At 41.3% G+C, this 26,490-nt stretch overlaps 2 protein-coding genes across 2 annotated transcripts in view; both read right to left on the bottom strand.

The window, feature by feature from the left end:
* The window catches only part of LOC311038361 (GTPase IMAP family member 8-like), a 58,598-nt gene extending 47,868 nt beyond the window's left edge, over window positions 1-10,730 (bottom strand). The window contains exons 1-2 of the mRNA XM_084047844.1: window positions 10,488-10,730; window positions 9,904-9,966 (exon numbers count right to left, since the gene is read on the bottom strand). Coding sequence (XP_083903970.1) covers window positions 9,904-9,966; window positions 10,488-10,608 — 184 coding nt within the window. The 5' untranslated portion in view covers window positions 10,609-10,730. The remainder of the gene's footprint in view (window positions 1-9,903; window positions 9,967-10,487) is intronic.
* An 8,930-nt stretch (window positions 10,731-19,660) lies between these two features.
* Window positions 19,661-24,062, bottom strand: LOC311037987 (C-type lectin domain family 17, member A-like; the record flags this gene model as incomplete). The annotated part of the gene is made up of 7 exons (XM_084047282.1): window positions 19,661-20,117; window positions 20,334-20,446; window positions 20,647-20,780; window positions 20,886-21,083; window positions 23,530-23,622; window positions 23,838-23,933; window positions 24,026-24,062. 7 exons carry the CDS (start codon window positions 24,060-24,062, stop codon window positions 19,970-19,972), a joined length of 819 nt encoding a protein of 272 aa, XP_083903408.1. The 3' UTR covers window positions 19,661-19,969.
* Window positions 24,063-26,490: the final 2,428 nt, after the last annotated feature.

The following is a 26,490-nucleotide window of genomic DNA, read 5'->3' as shown; positions in this document are numbered from 1 at the left end:
GGATTGACAAACCCAGATTGTCTCGACGGTGTTTAAAGATGTACTCAAGCTTCCTCAACAGTGTAATCTAATTAAAAAAAAATTCGAACATAATCTGAGCTGAATATAGTGACTTATTTTTCATAATGTGATTATGTAGTCTTGATTAAATGTTGTTAGTTACTACCCACCCGTGTGAGGTTGGTAAAGTGGCTGAGGATATGTTATGACACTAAGTGATAGAATAAAACATAAGACTGTAATGTGATGACAAACTGCACACAGAATACATATGTTGTGTTATTTTATGTTGATAGCCATTGAAAATGCTGTGATGTAGCTTTTGTCAAGAAATAACAACTTTAAATCAACATAATTCTGAAAGTATTCAGCATCCATTGTGGTTTTACAGTAATGTGATCAATTCATTTAAAGGACCATACAGTATTGGCTGGAGATACCCTGCTATAGAGTGTTTCTCTACAGTTGTTTAGTAAACAGAAAATATACATTTTCAGGTGAGGATACCAATTTCATCCAATCAGGAGAGAGAACTCATACAGGGTACACGATAAACAAGTCAAATTGGAAGTGATGAAACAAATAAATAAGCAGTCAACATTGGAACTGGAACACTATACAAATTAAAGCAGATAAATGGGTTGACTGGAGGAAATGTGTAACCCACCTTGAAAATGTTTTCTTTTCATTAAAGAGCCTAAGAGACAGGGAGACCCCTGTTTCTGAACAAACACTCTATACAAACACTCTGCGTTCATGATTTTTTAAATGTTTGGTAAAATAGGGCCCTCCTGCAAGTATAGCTATTTATAATTGAATAAAGATAAGTTGTGTATGAAAATGATGAGCACTGCAAGAGAACCAGTTTGCATTTCTTATTTATTGATTATTATTTACTCATTTATTTATTTGTTGTGAAGGAGGAAAAGCAGTTACAGTTAAAGGATATTTCACTTTCAAAAAAACGTTTGGTCATTTTATCGTCTACTCAGGCCTTTGTGAACCCCCCATACAGTTTTTAAGTTGCTCGATTCAGTATTTAGATATTAGATATTCATTTTATCAGACACGCCCCGTTCCCATACAAACCCATTATAACTTCAAACTCCATTTTAACCATGTTAAATTCATCGAAAACACCCGTCCTTGGTTCTGGTGACTCACCCTGCCCTCCTAATGCGTGAGGGGGCCGTGTTTTTCCGATAATGTTTTTCATTTATTTATTTTTATTTTTTTATTATATTAATTTTTTTTCATTTTCCCAAAAAAATATTAAAAATAAATGAAAAATGTAATTGAAAAAACACGGCCCCTCATGTATTAGGGGGGCGGTAGGAGACGGGTGAACCAAGGACGGGTGTTTTTGATGAATCTAAAATGGTTAAAATGGAGTTTGAAGTTACAATGGGTTTGTATAGGAAGGGGGCGTGTCTGATAAAATGAATATCAAATATCTAAATACTGAATCGATCAACTTAAAAACTGTATGGCGGGTTCACAAAAACCTGAGTAGATGATAAAATGACCAAAAGTTGTTTCGAAAGTGAAATATCCCTTTAAGCAGGTTGTTTGACAGAATTAATACAAAGCTTTTATATTTAGCCAGACAGTTTAACAAGATTAATACAAAATCTTTATCCAAACAGTTTAACAGAAATGTCACCATACTTAACAAGATCATTACAAAACCTTTAACCAGACTTAACTAGATCAATAGAAAACTTTTAAGCAGATAGTTTAACAGCAGATCACGCTTCTGTCCATGTCTCAAAAGCTATTGATCTGGCTTTGTTTATCTTTTAGTAAACCAATTCCATTGTCAATGTCAATCATCTTTTATTCTTTCCTTTTTTGTTTTTTAAAGAAGAATCAAGACATGATTAGTTCGCTTCACGTTCTGCCCCACCCTAAGACTGTTGTAAACAGAATCAACCTAGTCTATGAGAGAGGTGGAGGGAGAGCAGCTAAAATATGAATCAATAGTACTGTATGTGATATGTTACTGCCATTTTAAGAAGATAAATATGCATTGAGGCTATTTTAATACATAGGCTGCTTGGCCATAGTGTACACATAACACAACTGCCCATCTCACAGAAATAGCTTCAAATCTGTGCAAATGAGGAATCAAACATTTTCTACACAGTCAGTTTGTCATGTATAATTGGGCCAATGCAAATGTGAACGCTGGGTGTGTTGGATATGATATGCATGGTTGCAGCTGTTGTGCTTGTTTTGGTCAAATGTGTGAAAACTTAAAAGCTGGGCAATTAAAAAATAAACAACAACAACAACAACATTGTGCTTGTGCTAAAAAACCATAATTGTTCATTAATTGGAATCAAGGCAAAATGTTTACATAATTGTGATATTGACCTGTATTAACCAATTGAGATTGTCCTAGACTGAAGATTTTGTTCACAACTTCATTTGTAATGTGTGGTTGTGGACATGCGTGCATGCCCGTGTGCAAGTGTGTGCGTGCAGTATGCAGTGCGTGGGTCGCATGCCTCCCGGGTAGTCTGGGTGGGTGTATGAATCCCGGCCTGAATTTCTGTCCCGGTCCGGACATTTAGACAGAAAAAGCAAGGTAAAGTAAAATGTAATGCACAATCAAATCATGTGATTGACTAATGAATATGTTAAAATCACTTGGACAAAATATCGACCATCTAGATGGTTTTGAATGCTTACGTCATGATCTCATAATATGACGCACCTTCCCATCGCAGTCAGTTCAAAACATTTTGTTTTTAAGAGCATCTCGTATTGTTTTTTGAATTCATTGGCCTCCTCAGCTTGTTTTCTGGCCTGCTCTTCATATTTCTTCTCCATCATCTTCAGTTTTTCTTCATGAACTTTCTCCGTTTCCTTTCGTACTTTTCCCTCTTTTTGTTGTCTCTTTTCATCTTCTCTTCTTTTTTTCTCATGTTTTTCTCTTTCCACATCAAATTCATCCTGAAGTCTTCTTATTTTCTGTCGTTCTTCTTCTCTTCTCACTTCATCTTCCTGGTATCTTTTATCCCACCATCCTTTTCTTTCCTTCTCCCATTTTTCTCGTTGTTTTCTCATTTCTTCTTGCTCGCGTTCATATCCTATTTTCTTCTCTTTCTCCAGGGCCTCCAGCTTTTCTTCCCACTCCTTTTGTTTTGTTTCATCCTCTTCCTTCCTTATTCTGTCCTTCTCTTTTCTTGTTTCCTGTTCTTTCTTCCTCTCCTCATCCACTTTCTTGATTTTTTCCTCCTTTTCTTTCAGTTGCTTCTCTCGTATTTCTCTCTCCTTTTCAATCTCACGTTGCTGCTCTTCCATCTCTCCTCTCATTGCTTTCTTATCTTCTTCATGTGTTCTTGCCAGGGCTTCCATCTCTCTCTTCATCTCATCGTTCTCTTTTAAAATCTTCTTCATTTCTTTTCGAATGGCTGCTTCAGCCTTCTGGAACATCTCTGTGGTGTAACATCCCCCACCACTCACCTCCACCATGTTCTCAACCTTCATCAGCAGATCACTGACTTGTTTACGGTTGTTTTCATCATTGTTGCTGAAGACGTGGTACCTTCCTCCACAGTCATCAAGCAGGTTCTTAAATGAAGCATCTAAACCCTCTTTTATGAATTCCTCAATGGACACATTTTTTTTCTTAAGTTCGTCTCCTCTTGTGAAAAGAATGATCGTGAACTTATTGGAATCCTTTCCAACGACTTTCTTGAGTAGCTTCAATGTCTCTCTCTCCTCTTGTGTCAGTCGGCCAATTTGTAACACCAGCAGGAAGACATGAGGCCCCGGGGACAGCAGATTCATGCATTTTGTCAGCTCCTCATAAACCTCATCATGGGACAGAGTTGTATCAAACAAACCAGGTGTATCAACTACAACAACATGACGGCCATCTACTTCACCAGATTCTTTCTGGCAACGCTTGGTGGCAGATGACTGGTAGCATGAGTATTCAAATACATGCCGACCCAGAATAGTGTTTCCTGAGGAGCTTTTTCCACTGCCTGTCTTCCCTATCAGCACCATCCTAAGACAATCTGTGCTCTGGCTGTTATCATCACCTGAGATTTCTTTAAACTCAACATTATCTTGGAGTCTGGCGATGTCATTTTTCAGTTGTATGATCTTCTCAATCTGGGCCTTGATAAACATTTCTCTTGTGAAGCAGAGTGTTTTCCCCTCCTGTGGTCTCATCTTTATTACAGCATCCAACACCTCAGGAACTTGTTTTCTGTCCTTAAGGTTGAAGACAGTGCATCGGCCTCCACAGCTCTGACACAGTTGCTGGATGCCTGTGTCTATGGCAAAATCTGTAGCGTTTGGATCTGATTCTACAGTCAGCAGAACCATGGTGAAGTCATCGATCTCAGAGCCGAATACACCCTGGATGGTGTTTAACTCTCCCTTATCTTCATTGGTGAGGGAACCATCAGAAACCACCAGCAGGAAGGCATGGATACCCTCTGGATCACAGAGAGACACACAGCTGTGTGCATTATGCATCCCTGCCTTCTCAGATGTTTCATACAAGGCAGGCAGGTCCACCAGGGTCACCCAGCGCCCACACACCACCTCCTGTCTCTTCACACAATCTGTAGAAGAACTAGACCTTGGGCTGTACGTCTGACCCAGAATGGTGTTGGCTGCAGCAATCTTCTCAGCTCCTCTTGTGCCACACAGCACCAAGTTCAAAGGAGGGTTGGACTTTGGACCTTCAACTAAGGTGAGATATGCTCTGTTTTCACTCAGAATGCTCTCAATCTTCTCCATCAGTGAAGAACGGTTATTTTCAGGTATCCTGTAATGTCTTCCTCCACAGTCTTCAATGGTCTGTTTTATAGAGATGTTTGTTTCATGCCCCTCATATGTTGTGATGACCATTGAGTAGTTAAAGGCCTCTTGATTATACAAACGCAGGATGATGTTCAGCGTGTTTCTGTCTCCCTCAGTGAATTCAGTGGGTTTCAATAAAAGCAGGATCACATTTGGTCCAGGTGAACAAAGAGATGCACACGTCTCCATTTCCTGTCTTAGTGAATCTACTGATCGACTGGCGAGGTCTGTGGTTTTCACAACTCTAACTGACTTTCCATTCCACTCCCCAACATCTGTCACACAGCACCTGTTCCCCACTTGATACCAAAAAGTACCTTTCCCCAAGATGAAGTTACCAAGTGCTACCTTTTTCCTCTCACTTTTCCCAAGAAGCACAATCCTGAGTCCAGAAGCTACAAAAAAAACAAGAGTAAAAAAAACATTTAAAATGTTAAAAGAAAATTAGTTTAAAAATGAACAAGGCATTCTGAAAACCAAAACGGTGCGCTCAGTAGAGCGCAAATCTCCTTCCGAATGCATGCCCTAATAGTAGTATCATTGTTGTACAGAAGGCCTTTAGGCTATCGTCCCCACTGTGAAGCAGTGTGCTGAACTCATCGAACATGAATTAATGCAGGGAGACAAGTGTACTCAAGAGTGATTTACTAAAGTTTAAACCAAACACAAGCTCCCCAGGAAATTGGGTATTGGGTCTTCTTTCATATTTGACAAGCCAAATATCCTATATCACTGCTGACATAATTCATAATTTACCAGTCATGCTTTTTAGCGGTGCCAACCGCTCTACATTTGGCCGTGACACCGTGTCTGTGTGTGTGTCCGTATGTGCCCGGGATGAAGCAACACATACAAACACACGCACACACACACACACACACACACACACACACACACACACACACACACACACACACACACACACACACACACACACACACACACACACACACACACACGGACTTGGAGATTGCCTATGCCAACTCTCCTCTCATTGGCCACACGTGCCACTGGCTATCAAAGAGGGGTCCAGGGAACCCCAGCGTATGTTATGTCCGAGCACGGGATGAGCACGGGATTTTAAACAGCTATAACTCCAGTTAGCAGCATACCACCAAGTCCAAATTTGGTATGTGGACTTAGACCACCAATAGGGACGAGCATGAATTGCTGAAGCCCCCCGCCCCCTCCGTCCAGGGACCCCCAGCGTATGTTATGTCCGCCCGCCCGTATGAGCCCAGGATGAGCATGGGATTTTCAACAGCTATAACTCCAGTTTGCAGCATGCCACCAAGTCCAAATTTGGTATGTGGACTTAGACCACCAATAGGGACGAGCATGAATTGCTGAAGCCCCCCGCCCCCTCCGTCCAGGGACCCCCCGCGTATGTTATGTCCGCCCGCCCGTATGAGCCCGGGATGAGCACGGGATTTTCAACAGCTATAACTCCAGTTTGCAGCATGCTACCAAGTACAAATTTGGTAAGTGGACTCAGACCACCAATAGGGATGAACTGAAATGAGTTAAGCCCCGCCCCAAAGGCACCGCTTCCTTCACACAGGGTGTGATTTTTTTTTTTGATTAAGCACATGGTTAAGTTTTATGGTATATTAACTTATTTTGATAATGAGGTGTCAATTGTGGTGTCTGATGGGATGATTTCATTATTAAGAACAAAGCAGGGCTCCCAACTCACTTTTTTAATGCTCCAAAGTCCAAAGGTCTATTTCTTTATAACAAACAGCAGATAGTATACAACGTTTCGACCCTTTCGGTCTTTTTCAAGTTTAAACAAGAAAACAGGAAATTACATCTTTTAATACCCCCCCCCCCCCAAAAAAAAAATGATGTGCTCAGTGTCACTTTACAGAAAAACGTTTTCTATCACTAATTCATTAATCTGCGTGGATCGGCGTTACGTAAAACATTTTTAATCATTTTTAATCAAGTTAAAATTAAAAAGAGTTACATTTTACAAAATGATTAAAAATGTTTAACAGCAACGCCAATCCGGGTGGATTAATGCAGCTTTCTGCGACCTACTACTGCAGTTCTGGGTACATTTGAGAAATCTCTGCAACTTCTAAGCGACGAGATATTTGCCCGAGACCAGACAGTGGTAGCCGCGAGTACGAGAGAGAGTGGTTTGAGCGTCAAGGGACCCTGGATACCGCCTTCCCAAATACAGAAAAGCTAAACAGGGTCTCGAAAGGGGCTAAGTCAACCTGTTTGTACCCCACAAAGATGTCCACCGCTACCAAATGACACTTGTTGACGCCCCCTTCAGGATTTATGGCACGTACTATTGAGGAGGGAAGTATGGTGGATCCATTATCTCAAAACTATGGCACCAACAGGACTCAATGAGGACTTTGATATGAGGCCTTATCTATAAATAAGCCAATGGAGGGAGCTGGTTATATGTAGTCTTCAAAACTTTTAATTTTGGGTTACTTTTTTGCTTGTTCCTTTTTGTTTCCATCTGGACCGGGTCAAAATATATATATATTTTTTAAAGTGTTTTTCAAGGGGTATTTTTCAAAGGAAATTTTGAGGTTAGTTGGTCATGGACATCACCTTGTTGTCCCCTTAAACGAGGGAACAGCTAGTGGCTTCCAAGACTATTGGGCTTTGTGCACTGTTGCCTGTTTGTAGGTCTAATGAGTTATGTCTACTACTTTTTTTTTATGAATGTTTTTTCTAAAAAAATATTTTCCAAAACATTTTCTAAAAAAAATCCAGAAAAAAATGTAAAAGATGAAAAAAAAAAAAAAAAAATGTTTATAAATAAATCATGTAATTCTTGGTACCGCCCCTGATCACCAGGTGGGGCTGATAACCAATTTATTCAATTTTGGTTTAAAAATATGTAATTTCCTGTTTTCTTGTTTATACTTGAAAAAGACTGAAAGGGTCGAAACGTTGTATACTATCTGCTGTTTGTTATAAAGAAATAAGCCTTTGGAGCTTTAGAAAAGTGAGTTGCGAGCCCCGCTTTGTTCTTCCTACAGTTAAGCTCAGCACCAAAGAACGGAGGATGTGCGTTAGCTGTTTTTCTGATGATTTCATTATTTCCATCCATCAAAAGAAAATTTAACCAACTAAATGCTTTTTTTTTAAATTATTGTATTATATTATAGAATCATTTGCATTCATCATGTCCCAAACACGTTTTGTCTGTTAATCTGGAAAGGCAGTGGCCACTGCCTATAATTTTGTTACTACAAGAATAAGTGAAGTAATTGAAACGAGACAATGTCCTTATTGAGTTAATAAAGATACTGAAAATAAATATATGTCATGGATTTATTATATTATATATTGTTGGAAATATGAGTCATTTGGACCTGACTCAACCTCTAGGATTTGTAGCTCAAGTGTGTACAGCTGTATCACATTCAATCATTACAACTACTGAGCTGTGTAGTAACTTCAAATATTCTTGTAGGTATTACAAAAATATCAAATGTATACAAATAAAGCAGCAAAACATTTCTGATTCAATTCAGGTTTACTCACTAGTAGGATGTAGTAACTCATCATAGCTTCGGCTCCGATTCATCACCCCCAAGCTCTCTGCAGCAATAAAGAATTTAGAAAAATACAATTCCATCAATATTCAGAATCACAAACCCAGAACCATTTTACAGTAGGCTATTGGTGTTGTATTTATTTTTCAAGCGGAAATTGCATATTTATACACATGCAAAAAAACCTACATGTTTATTGCCCCAAACTGCATGAGATTAGCATATATTTGGCATGTCTGTACAGGGGAAGCTTGTGGGTACCCACATAACCCATTTCCATTCACATATTCAGGTGACAGGTCAAGGAACCATTTGGAAAATGGTTATGGCTCCTTTTCCCTCGCCATTTCTTTTCGAATCATTAGGTATTTACTAGCCCCTTTCCCGACATGGTAGCATGACAAGGTTGATCCCATTGGAAACCTAAGGTTGTATAGAATGAAATGGTATCTCTACCTTTGGACTCCATCAACATTTGAGCGTGCCACAGTCTCACCGGCAGCAATCTTATAGGGGTAATACAATATTAAAAACAAAAACACACATTTTGGACAGTTTTGTCTTTATTTTAGAAGTCCTATGGATGCCAAAAATCCACACTAGAAAAATTAATAAGGGGGGCAGCGTGTGGACCCCTCCTACGTGCTCTACTGAAACCATTGTGTTTGCGTACGTACGTTAAGGTGAACGAGATCCCCAAACATATCCAGCCTAGTTTGTATGACAGAGCTGTGTTCTTTTTGACAAGCGACACCTGAATGGCGGATTACATAGGAAACTATGCAAAGGAACAACAGGATAAAGTGGAAAGGGCAGCACTAACGTAATGATCAGTTGGGTGGCTCACTGCTCATGCACGTATCTGCAAACATCCACATGACGTTTATTATATTATGGCCGATTAATTTATTCTTTGGCTGAAATTTTTTGATCTTGCCAGTCATGGTGGCCGGCCAGGGGCGGACTGGGCATATTGCATACCGGGCATATGCCCGGTGGGCTGCTGGGCCAGTGATATAAATATTATTTTTGCTCCCGTTTTAGGATCATTACGGTCATTTCCGGGGCGGCCCAATTATTAGTTACGGTAATGTTTGGGCTGGGTGGCCTAAGTGAAGAGGGCCAAATGTGCCTCGACGGAGTGGGGCGGTATAGTATCTGCTATCTGCGCGCCGGTTGTGGTGGGCTGGTCTGGGCCAAAATGCCAGGGCCGAATTTTGGTCCCAGTCCGGCCGGCCCAAAAAAGGCCCAGTGGAAACCCTGCACAGGATCGCATTGCCTTATAAACACACACTGACATGGGAAGGCAAAGTGCGTGGAAGCACATTCAGGAAATTCTTTATTTTTGAATGGCATGGCTTTTTAATAGGCTGTGTGTGTGTGTGCGTGCGAGCGTGTGTGTGTGTGTGTGTGTGTGTGTGTGTGTGTGTGTGTGTGTGTGTGTGTGTGTGTGTGTGTGTGTGTGTGTGTGTGTGTGTTTGTGTGTGGGGCAAAACACTACACAGCCAACCCAGAGAGTTTAATGAATCCTATTGAAATAAATTACCATTGTTTGGTCCCTCAGAAGAAGCTGCACTGTTCCCTGAAGTCTCTGGAACATCACTGACATCTGCAAACAGATAAAATAATGTCACCAGGACTTGAAAACAAGACATGTAGGTCATCATTTTAGAGGAAAATGACTGTAGGTTTGAGCATCAATGCTGCATCATTTGAAGCCAACATGCTATACTTTAATCTTTCTGCCGGTCGAAACACCCGGCACCATCAACTCCGGGAAAACAATCTTCTTCCACCTCAGGTATTTATATTAATCACACATTAAGGTCATTAAGAAGATATTTTCTTATGCTGGTCTCGTCGTGAGTTGACTCTCATACTATATCAGCTGTTCTGTGTAGGCACGTGCGCTCACGTGACATCAAATACCGTTCCGCCATATTTTTTTTTACCATTACACCACTGTGTGTGTGTGTGTGTGTGTGTGTGTGTGTGTGTGTGTGTGTGTGTGTGTGTGTGTGTGTGTGTGTGTGTGTGTGTGTGTGTGTGTGTGTGTGTGTGTGTGGGTTGCACCTGTTGTGCTTTAATACAACACCTACTTGTAAACATGTCTACCCTCTTTATACCTACCTTTGGGTATTTCTGCAAAACTCTCTGCTAGATCATTCCTGTCGATCTTCTTCAGAGCATTCACCATGATCTCAACTTTTATACTGGGGTTGGTCTGTATGATCAGATCAACGGTGGTCATCCTGGAAACTTTGTCCAGGCGGGACTTTGGGATTGGCTTGAATCCTTTAAGTTTAAGGTTATGAGTTGGTTCCAAAAACCATTTGAACTTCTCAAAATCCTCGTCTCCCAGCTCCTCCAGAGTTTTCAACATGTGTCCCTTAGGCATGGTTGATTCCTGGTACGAACAGAGAATGTTAAAATGTCAGCTTCATTCTCTTAAAGCTTTAGGTGTGAAGAGAATGAACACAAGCTTTAGTTACAATTATGTACATTCTGTAGAACAAAACAATGTATACTAGAAAGTACTGTTCCTGAAGAAACAGTGTGGGATCGCTAAGAATGTTGATGGTATTGAGTATTGATAGGCTAAGCTTTGCAGGACGTGCTGTGATTGGCTAGCGAGACACATGATGAAAACCGGTTGCTAGGGTAAAACGGTGGTTGCTAGGGTATAATGGGTGGTTGCTAGAATCTAATATGGTGTTGCTAGTCAAAAAACGGGCGGAATAATAATAATAACTAGAAAATGTGCTCCTCGGAGCACAAGTCTCCGCCAGCAGACTTGTGTTGGGAATGTTGGGAATGTTCTAATTCTTATGTTCTAATTCTTACAAAAAATAGAACATGTTACTGTGTCATAGTAACATGACACACTGTCTGTATAAGTGTCCTATCCGTCCTGTCTGTATAAGTGTCCTATCCGTCCTGTCTGTATAAGTGTCCTATCCGTCCTGTCTGTATAAGTGTCCTATCCGTCCTGTCTGTATAAGTGTCCTATCCGTCCTGTCTGTATAAGTGAGTGCCTGAGTGTCCTGTCTGTGTAAGTGTCCTATCCGTCCTGTCTGTGTAAGTGTCCTATCCGTCCTGTCTGTGTAAGTGTCCTATCCGTCCTGTCTGTGTAAGTGTCCTATCCGTCCTGTCTGTGTAAGTGTCCTATCCGTCCTGTCTGTGTAAGTGTCCTATCCGTCCTGTCTGTGAAAGTGTCCTATCCGTCTGTCGGAAAGGCGACATGTAACCACTAAATGTTAGCTTGGCTGATGGCACTGATGTCACTTCGCCATTTCTCAGCCATTTCGTGATTATTCCTGTCTTACCTCACTTTGAAAGAGACACAGACTCTTTCAAAGTGACACATCTATTTATAGGCCGCTATACGTCATGCGTCTCACTAGCCAATCAGAGCACACTCTTTCAATGTATTGTCACGTGTCATGTGAGGCTTGACCAATGTTAGCTTGGCCGAGGGGGGGGGGGACGGAAAGTGAAAACATAGTCTCCTGGCGGAGACAATAATAACTAGTGAAGATAACATTAGTGTGATTGCTAAAGCGATCCCACAATTAAAATGTAATATATCACCTAATGAGACAGTATAGACCGACAGTCGAAAAGCTGAGAGGGAAACTAATGTAGACAGGGCCGTGTTAACGTCAGAATGGGCCCTTGGCAAAGGCAGATTTTCAGGGCCCCCCCCTCACTCGCTATAACATCGCAATCTTCAAAGGCATTACAGTCAATCACAAACAGGTTTGTGTATTGGGAGAGGAGGCGACGAACGCACCCCCCTCCATCGGTCAGTTTATTTCAATGTAAGTTGCCAACGCTGTGGCTGGCTCCTGAAACTGTGAGCCGATCAGATCTCAGTAAAAATGTAGTTTATTGCAAAGACGGAGGGTGCCGCTCGTATACAATGGATATACCCCCTCAAATTATTGGAGTGGATTGACCCAGGCACAGTGAGCGTCGGTAGCAGTAGCCTACTACCCTATGGCTATTGGCTACTACACGCTCAAGCTCATTACTGTCTGTGTTTGCTCGGGTGGAAAGCCTGGTGACGCAAGGTTATTAGTACCCTAATGGGCCCATGAAATTTGTTCCAAGACCCGATTGGTTCCGATATTTTTGGAGTGGAGCCGTCATAAAAAAAAAGACTGAAAAAGTTGAGCATAAACAAACCAAGAGACAAACTACCAGTACCGGGTAATGCCATTACTACGGTAGAGCCCGAAAATCTTTTTATTTTCTTTAATTTTTTTTAACAGGTGCATTTGCGTGTAGGAGAGACATAAAGCAAAGCTGAGACTGAGACAGTGCAGGAGAGACAGACAGTAGGAAAGCTGGGACGGAAAAAGTGTAGTAAGTCCGCTTGCCAGAATGTGAACCTGGAAATGTTGAGTACACCAAGGTTTTATGTTAGAAATGTTGAGTATGGGTCCCCAGCATGTGGAAACTGCCGGATGCTAACTTGCATATGTTGAGCAATTTTCAGAATTAGCATAATTAGCTTTTATTAGCATAATCACCTATATGGACAATATTTCAGCAATTGTCCCGGGCCTTAGGGATATTTTCGCGCTAATCAGTCTTAAATGCACCAAATTTGGCCCAGATGTAGCCCAGGGCATGCTCTAATGATTTAGCTAGGGCGCCCGAGCAGGCGACCTTTGGGGTCGCCATAGGGGCCAAATCCAAAATGGCCGCCATGTAAAACGGTTTTGGCTGTAACTTTTGAACCAGATGAGCTATAAATACAAACTTGGTGTCTATTTCATGTTTTTTGACCATTGCAAACACATTGGAATGCTTATCATTACGATTGGGTGTGTCTGAAACCCTAATATGCATATTTCCAAGATGGTGGCTATGTGAAAACGAGTTATAACTTAACCTTTGACACTTTTGGCAAACTTGGTGTCGATTTTATGTTTTTTTTAAAGCATTAGAAACACATTGGAATGCTCAGATTAATGATTAAATCTATCTAGAGCACTCTAATTAGCTTATTACCAATATGACCACTATCAACAACCTAAAAAAAGCAACCTATGTATGTTACACATACAATTTTATTGAAACAATAGAAAAATGGAGTGGAGCACATCCCTATTGATACAGATAATAAGCCAGTAGGCTAGAGTACCACACTTTGAGACCCACTGGTGTAACAGAGTGTTTCCAGTGAGGCAACATGCACACTACTTCTGTTTGACCAGAATGAAGGCTCTGTTCCATTCTGGTCAAACAGAAGTAGTGTGCATGTTGCCTCACTGGATACACTCTGTTACACCAGTGGGTCTCAAAGTGTGGTACCCTCATGGTTCCTTGAGGGGGTTCCAAAAGGCCCCTTTCAGGTGTGTAACTCTGAGAGTGTACAAATGGAACCAAATAGACCCTTATGGGTCCATTTAGTTCCTCAGGGTTATGGGGGTCCTTGAAATTAACTTAAGGAGGCAACACTGGATCTCACAGTAGCACCTGATTATGTGGGTGTGAGGATGCCTCACCAACAATGAGGGGTCCAGATGACAACATATAAGCACAATGGATAGATAGATACCTTTATTGATCGCACAGGGGAATTTCAGTCACCCAGAGGCAGCACAGCAGTCAGAGTTACAAAGTTACAGATACAGAGTAAGGAATGTATACAGCAATACAAAGGTAAGAAATAACAATAAGATACACCATCACTAAAGAACAAAAGTATACACCTGTACAAACTATCCTGCACTATGCAGAAAAATAACAACACCAGGTTACAATGTCCTGTCAAACCGTGCAACCAGTACAATCACTGCTTGGATGTTTGGATCGGGGTGTTGCAGCGGATCTGGTGCAGTGGATCTGGTACAGTGCTCAGGTCCTGGACCTGGTGAGACGAAGGAGGAGCCCGGCCAGGAGGCCACCCACAGAGCCTAGTCCCTCCACGTGCCAGAGCCTCCTCGAGTTCCGGCAGAGTAGTTCCGGAGAAGCGGACTGAGTGGCCCTGTCTTTCCCTATAGGACTGACCGTGGGTCCTGGGACGTAAGTTGGGGCTTGATCAACCCCGGCTGGGTCACCTGGGCGAGGGTGTTTGTTGCGAGACCCGAAACACCCTATGACCCCAGGCTACAACACTGATGATACGTCCCAGGTGCATCCATGTGATGTATTCTTTATAGACAGTTGACCTGGCAGAGCGACCAACGTGTGTCTCGTTGTAAATCCTCATAGCTACCTGCACAAAAGACATGCCAAGTCTCAAACAGTTCCACCCGGGGTAGGTGAATCTACCCTGGGATGCCCCACTATATCCTTGTGAAGGGAGAGGGACGTGTTTGCCATGATAGCGTCCAGCCTCCTCACTGTACGCACCTTAGCCACCCCTCCAGTGAGGTCCCCACGACGGAGCCCACCTTCCTCACCAGCCATTTACAGCATCCTGTTGCACACGCCAAAACATCGGAGTCTTCTCAGGAAGAACAGCCTGCTCCTACATTAGAGTATGTCAGACCAGTCCAACGACCTGTTCAGGTGCACTCCTAGAAACTTGTAGTTGGCTACAATCTCCACCACCTCAGCATTTACAGTATGGTGCTGGGGACCGGAGGTACCCTCTTGGTCGGGCCATAGTCCACCACCATCATCCTTGGTCTTGCTAGCATTGGGCCGGAGGCGGTTTGCCTCGCTGCAGTCCACAAAGTCCTTCGCCATGCTATCGTGCTTAACAGTGTTGTCACCTGAGATGCAGCTGACCACCGCAGTGTCATCTGAGAACTTCTGTAGGGGCCATGTCTTGGAGTTGATCGGAAGTCAGATGTGTATAGGGTGAACAGGAAAGGTGACAGCACTGTGCCCTGGGGACAGCGTGTTGTTCACCAGCACCTCCGACTGACAACCCTGCAGTCTCACATATTGCGGTCTGCCCGAGAGGTAGTCTGTGATCCATGCCACCAAGCCGTGGTCCACATCATCAACGCAAGCTTCTCAGCAAGCAGTTGTGGCTGGATAGTGTTGAAGTAAAAACACATGATTCTGACTGTGTTGCCCAGGGTGTCAAGGTGTGTGAATGCCCTGTTTAGCATGTAGATGATGGCATCATCAAATGTCCGCCTGGTATGCAAACTGAAGGGGGTTGAGGTATTCACTCACCATCGGTCTCAGTTGATTCAGTACCAGACGCTCAAAGGTCTTCATGCTCTTTGATGTCAGAGCCACTGGCCTGTAGTCACAAGGTGCGACTTTTCTTAGGCACCGGGACAATGCAGGAAGATTGCCACAGTTGCGGCACCCACAGTTGCGGCCACCCCCCCCCCCCCCCCCCCCCCCCCCGTCTTCAGAGAGAGGCATATCGTTTGGATCAGCGGTTCTGGACAACCGGATCTCCATATATGCCTATACTATACTGATACGCCCAGCCCACGTATGCACGTACAGTTTTTGTGCATTAATTGTAAGATTGTTTCAAATACTCCTATCTATATCAATAGGAATGTGCTGCACTCCATTCACTCATCTTTCAAATACATTATATGTGTAACATACAAAGGTTGCTTATTAAGGTTGTTCCTAAAAGTGTTCTGGGTGAAAATGTTGAATACCTTTTTGGGGATAGTGATATATTTTTTTTTTTTCTTTCACAGCACCAGGAGATATCATTTTCGAAGATTTAGACCTTAATCCACTTCCTGGTTAACTTATGACTTCAAAAGCCTGTATCTCTGCTCCTGTGTACTTTTTTTTTTACAATGTATTTTTGACTATTTTCAACTGGCTGCAACTATGGAACGGATTACCGAATGTTTTTAGGGGATCACCGTGAGGACGGTGATCACTGAAAATATTTTGTGACTACTTGAAAAAGGTTAAAAAATGGTTAAAAATCCAGGCACTCAACGTACACTTATTTAATAAAACTCTGGCACCCCAAGTGTTAAAAAACATAAAATAGACACTAAGTTTGCCAAAACTGTCAAAAGTTAACGTTTTCACATAGCCGCCATCTTGGAAATATGCAAATTAGGGTTCCAGACACACCCAATCGTAATGATAAGCATTCCAATGTGTTCGCAATGGTCAAAAAACATGAAATAGACACCAAGTTTGTATTTGTAGCTCATCTGGTTCAAAAGTTACAGCCAAAACCGTTTTACATGGCGGCCATTTTGGATTTGGCCGCTATGGCGACCTCAAAGGTCGCCCGCTCGGGCGCCCTAGCTAAATCATTAGAGCATGCCCTGGGCTACATCTGGGCCAAATTTGGTGCATTTAAGACTGATTAGCGCAAAAATATCCCTAAGGCCCGGCACAAATGCTGAAATATTATCCATATAGGTGATTATGCTAATAAAAGCTAATTACGCCAATTCTGAAAATTGCTCAACATATGCAAGTTAGCATCCGGCAGTTTCCACATGCTGGGGACCCATACTCAACATTTCTAACATAAAACCTTGGTGTACTCAACATTTCCGGGTTCACAATGGGGGTCTATGGGCTGGCAAGTAGACTATAGGAGAGAATAGGAAAACTGAAAAGGAAATACTATATCAGATAAGGTTCTGGTGGGATTAAATTGGATAGTATGATCTACTGGGTTAGATGCTGTTTCAGAGATGAGCATCTTAATCACAACATAAACAAAAGGTAGGCTATCAAGGACTGTTGAAAAGGTACTCTTAACAGGAGTGACAGATATTTTTGCTGCAGTACACAGAAGAGAACACGGCTTCTCTTAACCACTCAAACCCTTTATACTACTGTATAGCCAATTCAATTAAATTCAATCTTTATTTCAGACCCAAGGGGGATCCATATCACAATAAAAACACCATACAAAACATAAAAATAACATAAGAAATGCAATAAAAAAGACTTCCACCATGTTCAGTTTCGAACATACAGACAAGTGCGCCAATGGTCCCACAGTCTAGAGGAGAACCTGACAGAACTACGTAAAGGGTTAATTATGACAGCAATGATGTAATTTACTGACTCAGATGCCCCACACATAAATCTATACATAAGATAGCATAGCACAGATTAATCGGAAACGGGACCATGATGACACTTTGGAAGAGCTGGTATGCTGCAAATGTAAGCTGCTCATGGTTGAAGAGGAGCTAATCAAACTGAAGGCCTTCCTGCAGGCTGCTTTAGACACTGGTATGTTCTTGTGTACAAATGCTTAATATCTTTCGACGATATGTCACACACAGCCATCACATTAGCATATATGCAGTATTATACTGATTTGCACTGCACTAACGCTATTTTACATGGAAAATGCAGCTTTTTAGACTGGTTTGCTGAAGAGCCAACAGAGACACTCACCACTGCTGCTGCCTTGTCCCCTGGAAACCACCGGCATGAAGCTCTTCTGTGGCACCTAACAGTACATACCTCTATAGAACACTAACGTCGGGTGATTTTCACTTCCTTTACCCATATATGTTTGGATTCATGCACTGTGTGTGTGTGTGTGTGTGTGTGTGTGTGTGTGTGTGTGTGTGTGTGTGTGTGTGTGTGTGTGTGTGTGTGTGTGTGTCTCATTATGGCATTGCTTTTTTTATAGGGCCCCCCGACAATGTTTTACATTTTTTTGTGATATTTTACATTGAAACATAAAAGAAGAGTACCTCAATGTGTCATCTATTGTCGTCACTAGACCAGCAGACAGAGAAATGAGAAAAAGAAACTGAAATCTCAGCCATATGTATTTGTATACCATACTGTACATGGAACTGGATAGAGCTCTCTCATCATTATTCTACTGTAAGTATTTGTCTCATCAGCTAGAACTGCACGTGATGGTGAAGAAAGAGAACTTGGAAAGACACTTGCGGACAAACCACACGTCATTTGACTAGACCTTTCCGTCAGATAGAGAACTGAGAAAAATGAATAAACTAAGGAACTGAAAGATCTCATGCCCAATGAAACTGTTGGGGCACAAAGGGGGCCCCCCTGTTCTAACCTTCTTACTCACTCACGACAAATGTGTTTCGCTGTGAGCTTGTAGATCGTCTTTCTTTTTTCCAAAAATATACACACACACACACACACACATGTTTATGCAGACGTACTAGTCTGATAGTTTTAAAATGTGTAAAACACTGGCATAGACACTACGGCACATTACGAGTCTATTAGTTTACATTTAGCATTTAGCATAATTTGGGTTTCTGGTCAAATTATTGATCAGTTATTTTGTATGTCCGTGACAAAAATCTAACATTGATCAAAATGTCCGTCACAAGCTGGCATGGTGATGACCCCTGTCTGTTACTTGCATCAGTTGCACTTGCATGCAACACAAAATAAAAAAAAATATGATTGCATTGGAAGCACAAGCTGAGGCGAAGTTGATCGATCGACTGCCAACATGGGAGGTCCAGACCCACAGAGAGATAGAGACTTCCGTCATGCTTTGATCTCGCCGCAAAGCGTCTGCTATGGGCTGTAGTTCCAAACATTGGAACTTCCTCATTGAGATTTTCCGCATTCCATTCTTACATTGGGAGTCTGTGCTAGTGTCGTCACTCTACATCACACTGGGGAGGTCATGATAATGAGTTATAAGAAATTATGATTTAAATATTCTACACAAAATAATCCACAAAAATATACTGTAAACTATATTTTGTACCTTGTAAATATATTTTCCACAAAATATTTTAGATGTATTTTGTTAAGTCAAAATCGTACTCTCTCACGTTTTCTCTGAAAGCTAAAAACACAGAAAACATTGCCAACGAATATTCTTCAGTGAATTATGTAACACAATGGCCTCGTCATTGACCAAGCTTCAGTTTTAAGAATCTTTGAAAGGTTGGCCCTAACCCTTAGCCCAAGGTTGATGCTTGGCTGAAAACTGGGCCTCCTTAGGGCCTAGGCTGTGTTTCCACCAGCCAGCCCATGGGGTACGTTCAAGACCTAAAGAAAGGCTTTGTCAATCCTTGTGGATTATCATGGGTTTGATACTATATTTATGTACAGTACTGTATATTAACTGTAAAAACAGTTTTTCATTTCCTGTCGAGAGATTTTGAGAGGACCAGAAAGGTTTTGTATCTTAATTTATTTTATTTTTTATTTTATTTTTACTTTATTTTATTTCTACAATGAATTGTTAATTCAGCAAAAGACGGAAAAGAATATTTTATTCCCTTACAATTATAAATGTTACATTACAATACAACACAGAATGTAAAACACTTTGTTGATCTATCTATCTGGTTTTAAAATGAAACAGATGGCTATTATTCCTTTATTACATGTTACATTACATACTCTCCCCTTTAACTAAATAATGAAAATATGAATATAAATGATCCTCTTGAACCCCAGCATGCCTATTCTGGGGAGAACATTTCCCAAAATAGCAGATCTACAAGCTCACATCACATCGTGAAGAGATTTAGTGTACACAGAAAAAGATAAGTGGTCCAAAGTACAATTGTAACTTTGGAGCGTTTGACTAAGAATAGGGTTTAAGTGGTTAAGTAATATACAGTGCATATTGGATAGAATTGCAAGGCAGACTAACCACAAGCAACACAAACCATTGCATGTACAGTTTATGTGTTTGTTGTAGGCCTACCATCACACCACGTATACTACTACATGACTATTTCACAAATCCACTGTTTTTTGAGAGAACATTCATGGTCGTTCCATGATCCTTCATTGCCGAACCATCCTCCAATACAAAACTCCACACAGTCTTCTGTGCCATCTCTGTCATTAGGCTTACCAAGGCGCCAGTACCTATAGAAGTATAAACATTTCATTCATTATTTTACCTTCAGAAAAAAAAATCTTGTTTAGTGTTTTTAATCATGACTTCAACTTTTTTTTAATTTTTATTATAGGTATCATGTAAATGAACAGGATAATGAAATAGACTACAGATACAGTATAATTGTCTTTTCAGAAAAAAATGTAGTTAAAATGAAGAGTAGAAGCATGAAAGTAAAGTCTTACGTTGCTGTGGTGAGTGGTTTTCCATCTACCCACTTCCAGACTCCTTCTGTCTCTCTGTCAGTCAATCCCAGCCACACCCTCTGGTTTATAACAACGACTCTGACAACCAAGTCCTGGACAGAAAAGCAGCTGGTTAGTGAAGCACAATCTGTACTTAATACAATCGGTTACAACATACACTATTGGACGCACACACACGCACGCACGCGCGCACACACACACACACACACACACACACACACACACACACACACACACACACACACACACACACACACACACACACACACACACACACACACACGCACTTCACCTGTTTTTCTTTGCTGTTTATTATCATCAGGTCTGCTTGGTTGTCTCTACAGTATTGTCTGCTCTCCTCCCAGGTTTTCTTCTCAGTAGAGATGTAATAACACACACCATCCCCAAATGTGAATCCATGTGATTCTAACAACAAAATATAATGTTGGAAACTGTCTTTACGCGCTCAGACTAATGACAAATGATGAACAACATGATAAGAATGTATAAAAACAGTGCTGTCTCACTGACCACAATGAATCTTCTTCAGTTCAGTCAGAATGTTAAGTCTGGTCTGTAACTTGTCTTTCAGTTCAGTCATGTTGTTGAGTCTGGTCTGTAACATGTCAAATCTAGTATTCCACTGGTCTTTCAGTCCGGTCATTTTGTCATGTCTGGTCTGATCAAAACTGGACTGCAGATTGTTTTTCTCTTTAATCAACGCACCATCTGTAAGAAGGAGAATCAACAAACTGATGAGTTTTACATTCAACGTTGTGTTGATAGTTATCTTCCTTTGACATCAAAGATACAGAGGGCCCTATTTTTGGGAAACAGGTGAACTGGCATGAAGAGCAGTCAACAACATGGCGGGTTGGGCATACATCAAATTGACAGACATGTGATGTATAACAACAGGGTGGAGCACCTGCAGCCAATGATGAGGCAGGAAGGATCAGACGTATTATCAGTGGGTGGAATGTCACTTATAGTGACATTATAATCACGCATTAAAATAGTAGTCATTGGGTGCTTTAATTCAAGTAAAATAAATTGCCTTAAATGTATGAAAGAGCAACACAAACAGTGTCTGCCTACGCCTTCAGGAATGTAATGATTGAATGAAACAATGATTAAGCTACATTATAAGATTATTATAATGTATTACAACTATGATAGGATCACTATGACCCTTGCCCAAAAAACATGAGCGTCCTCTCATGAAGTATTATAATACTTGACCTTAAAAGTCACTGTACAGAATGCTTTAAAATGTGTCATGATTACTTTTTTATGAAGCATTATTTATGGGTTAAAAGCAGAATAAGGCATTTTAAGTATATGCTTATAATGCATTATAGACATGGGATGCATAGCAAGAGTTACCATAATGTTGCCATAGGGGGACAGACTGAGGTGAAACTAGAAAAAGTGCTCCTCGGAGCACAGGTCTCCGCCAGGTCAGGTAGGTTATTGTGGGCCAGCAATTTTCGGAATTCGCCAATCAGGATGGAATATAAAAAAATTTACAGATCCATCTTGATCACTTGACTATAGAGATCATGTGTACTGATTTGCATGTTTGGACAAAATTAAAAGTAATATAAAAAAGAAACATCTGCCTCCTGGTGGCGCTATAATAGGGCAATGTTAAAAGGGTGGCGTTTGTTCTTCAACGTAGTGCAAATGTGCGTGCAAAGTTCCACCACAATTGGACGCTGTGTTCATGATTTGCGGCATTTTGTTCAAAACGGGCCACTCCTGCAAACTTTAGATGTCAATGTTAGCCAATCACGATGGAATATGAAATATCAAACAGATGCATCTTGATCACATGACTATAGAGATCATGTGTACCGATTTGCGTGAAATTTGGATAAAATGTGAAGGCTTAATCTCAAAAAAAAAAGTTTTACATAAGTCGGCCTCCTGGTGGCGCTATAAAAGGCTAATGTGAAAAATGCAGGGCAGATGTTTTTCCTTGGCCTCTAGGGAGTATGTGTGCAAAGTTTCACGCAGATCGGTGCAGTTATAGTTAAAAACACAAATCGGCCTTTTATAGCGCCACCATGAGGCTGATTTGAACATTTTCAAATGGCATTTCTTCCTCGGCCTAATGGGAACATGCGTGTTAAATTTCACATAAATCGCAAGCTGCGTTCATGATTTGAGGCATTTAGTTCAAAATGGACCAATCCTGCAAACTTTGGAAGCCAACCTTAGCCAATCAGGATGGAATATGGAAAATCAGGCAGATCCGTGTTGATCACATGACTATAGAGATACTGTGCACCGATTTGCGTGATGTTTGGATAAAATCTGTAGGAGTACTGTCCAAAAATGTCTTTTGCACAAATCAGCCTCCTGGTGGCGCTATAAAAGGCCCATGTGAAAACTTTGGGGCAGAGGTTCTGCTCTGGTGTGCACAGTTTCGCTGCGATCAAGCCAACGGTGCCAGAGATTAGCTGTTCACAGACACACGGACACACGGACACACGGACGGACGGACAGGGGGTAAAACATACTCTCTCGCCATGCCTTCGGCCTGGCGGAGACAATGAACTGCGTAGCTCTGAGACCAACCTTTACTCACTCTGGGATAGACAGGTTGACGAATGCACATTTGGGAGACTGGAGGCGTGAAGTTACAATAACTGTTGTCTATTCTTTTCTATAGTCTGCCTACAACAAAGCTGCATGCTACTGCAGGAGTAGAGGCAGACACCAAACAAGAGAATGGCCTGGGATCAGATACAGATTCATACTGTTCTTCTTCAACACATATTCTCGCAGGCCGGATTGGACACTTTCACAAGCTGTATTTGGCTCGTGGGCCACCATATTGACAGACCTGGTCTAGGAGGTCCATACAGCAGTTATTTGTTTTGTCCATGAGAAATGTTGTCTATAATTTGGGCTGTAGGCTCTGAGTATGCTCTGAGTACACTGGACTGGACTGAAATGCAAAGCGTTGTGCACAATGAGTCCCTGACACACCAAACATGCAGGCACGGAAAAACAAGGCACTCCACCTACAGTACATGTATACAGACATTTTAAATTTGCCCTGTCCACTGCATGCCTCACACCAATCCACCTGCCTCACAATAGAGCCCAAAGTATTTCAATCAACATCCATCAAAGGTAAAGATAGTGTTTACAGAATGCTACTCACAGAGTATGACCAGGATAATGATGCCAGCCAATAGGAGAAGACACAGCAGCCCCACACACACTGCAACAGCTATGTAGCGATTCTGCTTTGAGCCTGAAAAACGTACGACACCAACAAGACTCATCATCACACTCACTTTAGGATTGATTTGTCCCAAATTAAGATATCTAAAATAAGTAACACTTTTTAACTAGTTGTGATGGTATACTTGTGTGGCAAACCTCTCCAGACACCACTACACTGTCCTTGTGTAACACCCATATATATGTTAGTTAACCTTTGTATATTAGTTATATATTAGTTTTTACCTCCATGCTGCTCTTGTGCTGTGTTGTCCTGTCCAGCATCCTGCTTTTTCCCAGAGTCAAGGTCGTCTGCAGTCTCATAGATGGGGTCTTGGTCGTCTGGAGTGAGATAGATATCTTCTATTATCTCTTCTCTGTCTTCTCTCTCTCCTCTCTCCTCCATCTCCATCTCTCTCCCGGTGTTGACATACACGTCCTCAGACATTGTAGTTCATTGTCAAACTGCATGTGTCACAACTTGTTGGAAAACTTAGAGTCACAAAAGAGGAAGATGAAGAACAATGCTTTGAAAGAATAGTGAAGCACTATTTCTCTCGGCCATGCAAACTTTCCATGTAGTTAGGGAATTTTAGCAATATGTGTGGACCATCTGTGAAAAAATGTACTACCAATAGCTTTCTTCACCAATGTATTCTTATAGGTGTCTAAAAGCACCTCTCAATTAATGCAAACCCAAATCCTCGTGGAAAATCCTGGAGAGCCAATCAAAGTTAAGGAGCCCAGAGGGCTTGGGTGAAAGATATTTAAAAAAATAAAAGTCTAAAATGAACTTGTGAGGTGTCTAACTAGGGGTTTTCAGGGGTGCTGAATCCATTCCAACCATTATTTTTTAGTAAAAATGTCTCCCTGGCCATCTAATATTGGTATATTGGTTATTGTTAGTGTATAATCAGTGTATAATCAATGGTAGGGGATTGGGGTGTTGTTGAATTGATTCTATTCTGAAAAATAAAATAAGAAATATTGCTAAACACTTGATAAGAGTGTGCACCTACTGTGCACATGCTCAGTGGGATACACTGTCTGCATGTGGGGAAGGAGCGGGAGTGTTGCATCCTGGCAAATATGTCTGGACGATTTTAAGGTACGGTAGTTTATCTACTTTTTGGCATTTATTTTCCTCTGCTGGCAAAACTTTTGATTACTGTGAATTTAGATGTCAATTGTCTCTAGCCTATTGCTTACATTGAACAACCATTAGTTAAACAATCATGACACTTGTCTTTTAGTAGACAACATGGAAGAGGATTCTGTAGCTTGTGGCTTAAGGTGCTTCATCTGTGGTGGTCCTGAGACTGAGATTCAAAAGTCACCCAAAAAGGCTATGCACATTTTTTGTCTTATTCTGAGAGTGTGGATGATGCAGCATTAATCAGAAGCCTTCATGAGGACTGGAAAAACTGAGATGACCCCAAACTAAGATACCATTTGGAATGCAAAACCGAGCTATACAGTCGTGCAAGAAGTACAGTATATCCACTGGATATCGTACGTTTTTTTCCATTGTGATGAAAGTTGCCACTTGCAGATTTCAATCCTATTCTATGTTGTGAGTGACATCATAATTTAATAAAAACTTTAAACATAATCTATTCTTTAGAGCAAGATGAGCAAGTCCAACGGCCAGACAGGAAGAAAAGACGCAGCCGGGCATTGTCTGGGTCAAGTAGTTGAAGTGCTAGCTGGCACACTTGATCTACCATAATACTTGCATCCTTTGCAATGAAGGTATCAATGTTGGCACATTGAAAAGAAACCCTGGTAAGTCTTTTTTTGTATGTAAGATTCAAATGAATTTTGATAATTGTTTTTCTTGCTCCTCATTGTAGGCTTCCACTCAAAGTCAAATCATTTAATCATGCACATACTGTATGTGGCTACCTTTTATCCAGACAGAGCTTGGCAGTTGTATCGTGCACCTGATAATGTCTACCAGGACCGACTGAAACGGAGTTTGATGCAGAGAGCAAAGCGACGAGGTGATGACTGGGGACTTGAAGTCGCTGGTCGCCTGGTGGAAGAAGAGGCAGTATATCATATTTGATGCAGAAGAGACTTTGAGAACCCTGTTACAAAGTCTGAGGTAACATTATATGGATACACAATACAGCTGTACAATACAACTCACATGTCTTATCCTGAGGGAAGAAATATAATTTTTAATAGTGAAACTTTTGACTTCAAAATAATGTATTCTGCAAGATTGATATGGGTCCAGGAATGAGGGGGACTGTTACGGTCAGGTGACCTTATGATTATGTATTATTATGATGTATGAGTAATATATTATTGACATGTATGAGGAAGAGGTGACTGACTGCATGTTTCTTCCTTATCATGCAGGAGGTGTCTGTCATGGGTGAGGAGGAGTGAGAGAAGGCTCTAAATCCCACTGTGATTGGCTAGACTCTGCTATAGAGGTGCAATTGGCTAATGGGCTGTGTGCTCCACAGGTGGACTTGATCACCCATCATGTGATGGCTATAAAAGCACTTCAGGCAGCTAATTCATTGAGATGAGACCTTCCCTGTCCTCTCCACCACTGACCCCTCGTTTGTTTGGTTTGTTAAAGTATGGTTTGAGCCCTTAGGAAAGGCTGACTTTGACTTAATGTTTGGATAACCCTTTTGAGTGATTTAACAGTCTCTTTATTTGTTTTTGTTTCCTTTTCAATTGGCCAGTTAACTTGTTTTTGTTTCCTTTTGTTTTGCTTATTTGCCTGAGCTACAATAGCCTTTAGCCTTCCAGGAAAGGCACATTTTTGATATTGTTAAAAGGTAACCTGTGACTAGACTTTAAGGACATTTTGGACATTTAATGACTTTTTGACCGTGAACTTTGTAATAAATATCCATTCTTTTTGCAAACTGGTTTC

Source organism: Gymnoscopelus microlampas (genome assembly GCF_963454915.1).
Source record: "Gymnoscopelus microlampas genome assembly, chromosome: 21".
Taxonomy (NCBI): Eukaryota; Metazoa; Chordata; class Actinopteri; order Myctophiformes; family Myctophidae; genus Gymnoscopelus; species Gymnoscopelus microlampas.
The sequence above is the reverse complement of the archived record's forward strand: the minus strand, read 5'-3'. Positions and strand labels throughout refer to the sequence as shown.